Genomic DNA, 7,950 nt, shown 5'->3' with positions numbered 1-7,950 from the left:
TGTGAATGTGTGTGTGTGTGTGTGTTGTGTGTGTGTGTGTGTGTGTGTTGTGTGTGCGTGTGTGCGTGTGTGCGTGTGTGTGTGTGTGTGTTGAGACACGAAGGAAGAGAAAAGGACATTCTAACGAAAGATTTCAAATACATTGGTTTATGAAGGGTATCCTTCTTTTTTTTAAATCAAATTCTCAACCTTTCTCATCAACAGCTTAATTAATAACCAAATACTATTTAACTAGAGAAATCACATCATCAATCTGTGTGAGCGGAATTCACGGGAGAGTCAAACGCTATTGCAATATAAAGTGGCACTAATTTCCTACAAGGCATTGAATAAAAAATAAACATGAATAATTGAATGTCTGCAATCGCTATCAACATTCATCATATTACATGTATCACAGATTTAACGTCTGACACGATCAGAAAAAAATTCAAAGCCAGTTAGGATTTGTTTGTTACAACTGGAAAAAGCAATGTATGTTTGTTGTATAAACTACCTTTACCTTGTGGTGAAGTGCACATAAAAAAATACTGACAAGAAGATATTACTATTGATTTACAAGTGTCTTCAATACGTTTTATTTTGGACCAGGTCAAGAAATGTTTCTCTTTTCCGGTCCATATCTTTCATATCAAATTATTTTATCCTTCTCATTCCATGTGAGCGAATTAAATCAATGCTCGTCACGTGAGACCCCATTGTTGCGGGGAAACTCATGAGGTTTGCTCATGCATATGTAAATGCCTGTTAGCGCAGTGTATATAAACAATCGCGCTCTTCGTCTCATGAGACACTTGGACGTCAGTGCAACTACTTGACGACAAAATTGGATATTGTTCCTTATCTGAGACTGTACACACAGAATGGGTACCACCGCCGTTTTCTTGTACTTTGGGCTGTTCGTGTTGATCCATGTGAGTGCGCTTATTATTTGGAACACTGATATGACCTGCAAAGACAAACCCCAAGTCAGCTGTGGGGACAATTTGTGCACGTGTTGTCCGGCAAACGATGCAGATGATCAACCGGACATTGCAATTTGCATAGGGTATGAATTGACCTACATTCCACGGATGCCAAACTCAGTCCGGTTTCTTAATCTCTTTCAGGCTTTGAATTTATCTACCGTCACCGTAACTGAACAGTTCTTTTCCAATGTGACACAAATGACGCATTTGGGGTTCGGTTTAAACAGAGTGCGTCATCTTGAACCGGACGTGTTCAGCGGGTTCAAGAATCTCACGTTCCTGGACATGACTTTAACTGCTGGCCTGACCATGGACGCTGTCCGAAACATGATGTCCATCCCTGGCTTGCGCACTTTTGCGGCCGTGAAATGTAAACTCCCTGTTCCACCAGCCCAAGTTTTCAGTAACATTACGTCTGATGTGGAAACTCTTCTGTTGTCTGCTGAGAATGCTGGTGAAGTTTATGACATGACTGCATTCTGTACATTACACAAGCTGCGGACGATTTATGTAGCATTTGGTACATTGAACAAAGTGAATACCACATGCATTCTACACATAGAAAATCTGACATTAATAGAAAACCGTCTTGATTCTTTGCCTATCACATGTAACGACCAGTCTGAATCCCTTTACCCAAAATTAAAAATTCTTGATTTGACTAAAAACAACATCTATTTTGTCGGGAAAACCTGTCTGCCTGAGTTAAACGTTCTTGATTTGAGTGAAAACAAATTTGTTATTGTCACTGATGACTTGTTAAACCTCGCACAGTTTTCAAACTTGAAGGAATTATCTGTAGCTTGTACAGGAAGTGAAGAGCTGATGATGCATGGCAAACCTTTCAGTCACCCTACACTGCAACGTCTTGTGCTCGACAGGTGTCATATACAATTCGGAACCAGAATTTTAAGCAATTTCTTTGAAAGTTGCCCTCGATTGACTGAGTTGTCACTGAAGCGCAACGTGTTTGATGATGTGGATGACGCAAAATTTGTTGAATTGTTCGGCAGTCTGAATCTTACTGTACTACAGTTATCACACAGCGAATTATCAGCGATCTCGTGGAATACATTTGTTCATTTTCAGAACTTACAAAGATTAGAACTTGTGCACACCGGAGTGACAGACCTTCCAGACGGAGAGTTGTCTTCTCTTACACACCTGAACTGGCTTGAACTATCCAACAACAAAATCGCCTCTGTGACAAAAAGAACGTTTAGTGAGGAAATGAGGCAGCAGCTGCAGTTCTTGGGTTTGGACAAAAACCCCTTCACTTGCTCCTGTGACCTGATGTGGTTCAGAAACTGGTTTGTGTCTCGGCCGACGCTCTTCTCACACAAAAGGTCTCCCGGATTGATATACAAGTGCAACAATCTCCATGGAACAAACCTAGCAGACTTTATGATGACGGATCAGGCGTGTCTGTTGAGCCAGTCAGTGAACATGGCCATCATCCTGGTCACCAGCGCCATGATCGTCACTCTCACCACCGTCTCTCTCGTCCTCCGCTTCCGTTGGCACATCCGTCTCGCGCTCTACGAGGTCTTCAGGGGCCGTGGTGACGTCAGGAGGGTGAGACTGCTGGCTGACCACTTTGAGTACGACGTCTTTGTTTCTTACTCCAAAGAGGATCTTCCGTGGGTCCAAGAGCGCCTGATACCGGAGCTGGAGGGCCGCCTGGGGCTGAGACTGTGTGTCCACGAGAGAGACTTCATCCCCGGCAACAACATCGTAGACAACATCGTGGAGTGTGTGCAGAGCAGCAAGAAGATCCTGATGGTCTTCTCCAAGGACTTTGTGCACAGCCAGTGGTGTCAGTTCGAGCTGACCTTCTGCCTCACTCACGTCATGGACTATGACGACACGCTGCTGATCGTGTGTGTGGATGACGTCACGTCACGTGACATGACACCGGCCATGATGGCGGTGCTGAAGACGACGACCTACATTCAGTGGGGGGACCACAGTGACGCAGTCGATTCCTTCTGGGGTCGTCTTCGTCTGGCTCTGCATGAAGTCACTGACATGGCGGTAGTTGTTGACAGAGATGTGGCTGTTGATATTGCTGAGGCTGCAGTGTAGTGTATGGTCATGTCATGTGTCGTGGCATGTGATTGAAGGGATTCTATATTTGCAGCATCATGATAACGTCTGTAATCTAAACATGTCAAAGTGCTTGAAACATTTTCCACAAATACAAAAACAACATTAGATGACTAGAGATAAATCGGATGAAACTAGAAATCTCAGGAGATTTGAAACAGACATTTATCAGTACTGGTTAAAATGTTAGTGATTGTTAAAAAGAAGTCGATTTGTTTATGTTATTAATTTGTAGATCGACCATTAAAACTATGGATACAAATAACTTGGCATACATTATATTGTTTTGTTCCTTAACTAAACGAATAATGTAAAGTTTATTTAATTGTAAAAATGTGTGACGTAAATGTTGATTTTGTATGCTTGTTTACTGAAATTATGTTCGATATTTGGCAATTTATTTGTATTGTTAATTTTTGTGTATGTTTGTTTATTTTTTTTAACTTTTGTGGCTCTTTGGCAATATTTTTTTGTATTTTGAATTTCTTTGACTAGGGTCTCTTGACGGTTAATTGAAGGAGGGTGCCCTCCATATTTCTACCTGAACCATACAAAAGGTAAGGTCTCAATTGCAAAAGTTCAAAATGCGCAGTTTCACATAGAAAGAAACACCTCATTGAACATAAATTTGTTTCTGAGACGCTCAGACGGTAGCTGCGCTATGATGTGAAACCAGTTGTTGCATAATTATGTTCTAGCTGCTTCGTATGCAAAATGGATTTAGTTTTGTTGTCGCGCTTTTAATTATGCAAGTTGACAGAGGTGTCCAATACAAAATGATTTCAGCACAAAATGACGACTCCACATGGAGAGAAGTCACGTGATTTACAGGACGGTTACGACGGGAAGTGGGATATCTTTTAATAACAAAATGACTTCTGAAGGTGTTAGTTTCGTGTGTAAAACATTGACACTTGAATCGGAGTAGTTATCGATTGATTGTTCTGTGATATGACTTATTTGTATGCCGTATCTGGCTTGATCATTAAAAGTGCAAAATGTCAGGTATAAACTAAGAGAAACTCTGCAAACGAAACAAAGCGTACTTCCCCCTACTCTGAAAAAAGCCTCCAAAAATCTAGTTGTTTACATTATAGTTTGATGGAAAGGAAAATAACCTGTAAAAACAATTATAATTTGTGATGTGTGTGCTTGGTTTGAAATTGACTTATATCACGAAATGGTGATTTTGTTTATGTTGTATGCGTCAAATTGAAAAAATATTATGTTTAGAATATGTCCTGATCTCAACGATGTGCAGACTAGAAGGGCTAACAACAAACCACTGGAGGACATGATAATTATCAAAATGGCATTGTGTCATTCTCAGCGTGCACATGCCAACTCAAATATTTGTTTTCCGTTCGAAGAAGTATGCACTTGTTTTTCGAAGAGTGAAAAACAAAACCTGAAAACATTGATTATCACTGTAAACGAAGCACAATTAAACGCATCATCATTGCTCAAATGTCACCAAAAAAAACCCAGTCCTTTTAGTGTGAACGATTTGGTTCGCCATCGTTGATGAGGCCATGGCAGGCTTTAACCTGGAACCCGCTCATTCCTTCACTTGGACACATACAAAAAGTGAACAGCGTGACAGCTTTCTATGCAGAGTGAGATTGTTCAGTTCATTTCGCTCATTGCAAAGTCAATCCCTAAACTAAATTCCCATCTTGTAAAGACAGCGGTCAGGAAGTTGATTTTTGATGTGTGGCCAACTGAAGTGGATGGATGGCCGTATTCTAAGGCCAAAAAAAAAATAGGTCTGTTTACGGTAACATAGGCCAAAAAAATAGGGTCGGTAGGTCGGGAAGTTTTTTTTTTGTTTTTTTTTCTCCAAAAAACCATATTTTTACGTTATTTTGCAAAAAAACCAAGATTTTTTTTTTTTCCCCCAAATGCCAAAAAAAAGTCTAGGGTCGCGCGAAAAAAATAGGGTCGGTCGGGTTACCGTAAACAGACCTATTTTTTTTTTGGCCTAAGCTAGTAAACGCCTGGTCAGGTCGGGAGACGGACCGTGCCTTTAAACCTAACAACCTGGTCTGTGATAAGTCTGGATAATAGAGCCCTCTGTTCTGTTGTCAGCGGGTCAGACATCATTCCAATGTTGTTAGCAATTGGAGCTATATCCATGACAACTTCAACTAAAAAACATGTGTTACAGTACTTCCCTATCAAGCTTGTACTGTGGGCTACTTCACAGACAAGTTCCCCCAAGATATGGGCTGCATTGCACATATACTGAATTGTATACTTAACTCTGTATCTACTGGTGAAATTAAGTCTTTTATATTTTATACTCCTCTGGACTAGTTTTCTCTGTTGATACTCTCTCCCCTCGGGGTAGCAGATTCTCTTTGGAAACTCGGTCCCGTCCGAGGAGGGTCTGATTTTTCCACTAGGGCTGTCTGTGAAGGGACACATTTTGTTGTTTCCTCTCTCTTTTGCTCTGCTAAGAGATTTTAACAAATCTCAGAAGAAAGTCTCTGCCGACTTTCAATTGTTTCTTTCACAACTTCTGATGTGTTATATATATATATTAGATGGAGAGTCAGCTTCATGGGAATCGATTTTTGACTTTTTATTATATATATGCGTTTAGTAAGAAACGTGTAAATCATTTTGTTTGATCAAAACGGTTGTTTAGTAACCATATTCACAGAACCATTACTGAATTCCGCATTACGTTCTTTTTCAGCTTCATCATTCTATCACCCTGAAGAAGCTCCCCGTGGGGGCGAAAATTTGGATCATCATCAATAAACATATTCCATATTTATCATACAAACTTTTGAGGAGATTGTTTTCAAATATTTGCATACAAATGTTACAGTAAATTCTCGAAACTAGGAAATTTGCGAAATCCCTGAAAATTTCAGTAAATTTGTGAATTTTCTGTTTCACTCTGGGATTTCACGAATTTCCTAAAAATTCTAGGAAATTTGCGAATTTCCTGAAATGAGCATGCCATTTTTTCACAAATTTACTGAACATCGGAAAACGTCTTAGTAAATTTGTAACTATCTTAAAAAAAAAAGAAAAAAAGAGTCCGTTTTCTTTATTTTACATTGTGATTTTGATAGATGGACTGTTAGAAGAAAAAACAAGTCGCAGAAGGCGAAAATACAACATTTAGTCAAACTGTCGAACTCACAGAATTAAACTGAACGCACTGCATTTTTTCACCAAGAACGTATATTCGATCGTAGCATCGTCAGTACACCGCTCTGGAAAAAGGCAGTGAAATTGACTAGCCAGAATAGCGCGGTGGTGGTAGCGTTGAGCAGGATTTGACGCTTTTCTGTATCTCTGTTCATTTTAACTTTCTTAGCTTGTTTGTAATCCAAACATATCATATCAATATGTTTTTTGGAATCAGGAGCCCACACGGAATAAGGTGAACATGTTTTTAGATCGATTTCGGAAATTTATTTGTAATCATAATTGTTATAATTATTTTAAATTTTCAGAGCTTGTTCAGTAATCATTTATTGTGTTTTCAGTAAGTTGTGTTACACCGGCCCCCGTAGCGCAGTGGTTAGCGCATCGGGCTGTGGGCCGGGAGGTCGTGGGTTCGAATCCCATCAGCGTCATGTGGGTTTTTCGGGCTACGGTCGGCTCCTACCCAGAGTGGAAGTGCTATGGTTCCTATGGGAAGGCTGGAATCACACAGCCGAGTGTCATTCACTTAACGAATGCGACTTTGAGGGTGCTCAGGTTCTGTTTACCTGACCAACATCGCAGGTGCGGCAGTTCTCGGGCCTGGTTGACACCAGGATATATTATGACAGTAAGCGTAGAGTTCTGCCCTGTCACGTAGTCTCAAACCAAATTGGAAATCCATAGCATCATCATTATAATCATCCTCATCTCATTAATCATCCAAAATTATAAAGTGTCCTTGCTCTTGTGGCCCTTCATGCCCGGAGCTCTCATGGTGACCTTGGTCTCAGTGTTCCTGTTCGATCCTTCCCTGAATAGTACTTCTGCTGTCAGTCCTCAACGTGTGACGTTCTGGGGGGTCGACGGACGGACGTGGTGGCGGTCTGGTCTCTGGAGAGGACCCTCACTCAGTCTGGCTCCGCGACTTAGCTGTCAATGTCGTTAGTAGGGGGCATAGTAGGTAGTGGGCTGCGTCCGTTAGCTCGGGACAGACCCACTACTGAACACCGTCGAAGTGACTCAGCAGAAGTGCAGTGTCATCTTCCGAGGGTAGCCTACCGCAACGACCCGACATCCCTCCCTGGAGCGTCTGTAAGGGTCTGGCAGCGGAACGAAATTCAGATGTGGATGGAACAGTGAGTGCAGGGATGGGGCAGCGTGAGTGCACACCGGGACAAGGAACAGGTGTAAGGGAAAAAAAATGTCTGTTTAAAAAAATAAAAAAAGTTGTGTTACATGCAATTTGAAGGAAGCAGTTGCACAGAATTGGTGTTTGAAAGACGGGCGCTGTGGCGGGGTGGTAAGACGTCGGCCTCTTAATCGGAAGGTCGAGGGTTCGAATCCCGGCGGCCGCATGGTGGGTTAAGTGGGGAGATTTTTCCGATCTCCCAGGTCAACTTATGTGCAGACCTGCTTGTGGCTTATCCCCCTTCGTGTGTACACTCAAGCACAAGACCAAGTGCGCACGGAAAAGATCTTGTAATCCATGTCAGAGTTCAATGGGTTATAGAAACACGAAAAAAACCAGCGTGCTTCCTCCAAAAGCGGCGTATGGCTGCCTAAATGGCGGGATAAAAACGGTCATACGAGTAACATTAACATTCCACTCGTGCAAAAACACGAACGCAGAAGAAAAAGAAGAAGGTGTTTGAAAAATGAATAGGATGCACGCGGAATCCCTTTGTTTGAAGAGTGAACGAAATACTGTCAC

At 41.6% G+C, this 7,950-nt stretch overlaps 1 protein-coding gene across 1 annotated transcript; it reads left to right on the top strand.

Annotated features, from left to right (window-relative positions):
* Positions 1 to 2,040: 2,040 nt before the first annotated feature.
* Positions 2,041 to 3,266, top strand: LOC138963613 (toll-like receptor 1). Its single transcript, XM_070335462.1, has one exon. It carries the CDS (start codon positions 2,199 to 2,201, stop codon positions 3,051 to 3,053), a length of 855 nt encoding a protein of 284 aa, XP_070191563.1. The 5' UTR covers positions 2,041 to 2,198; the 3' UTR covers positions 3,054 to 3,266.
* The last annotated feature ends 4,684 nt before the right edge of the window (positions 3,267 to 7,950 follow it).

The sequence above is a fragment of the Littorina saxatilis genome, linkage group LG4 (genome assembly GCF_037325665.1).
Source record: "Littorina saxatilis isolate snail1 linkage group LG4, US_GU_Lsax_2.0, whole genome shotgun sequence".
NCBI classification, from domain to species: domain Eukaryota; kingdom Metazoa; phylum Mollusca; class Gastropoda; order Littorinimorpha; family Littorinidae; genus Littorina; species Littorina saxatilis.
Note: the sequence above shows the minus strand (reverse complement) of the source record. Positions and strands in the feature narration are given on the sequence as shown.

Coding starts and splice junctions, on each gene's coding strand:
- LOC138963613 (XM_070335462.1), top strand. CDS start 2,199: ATGAGGCAGCAGCTGCAGTTCTTGGGTTTGGACAAAAACCCCTTCACT.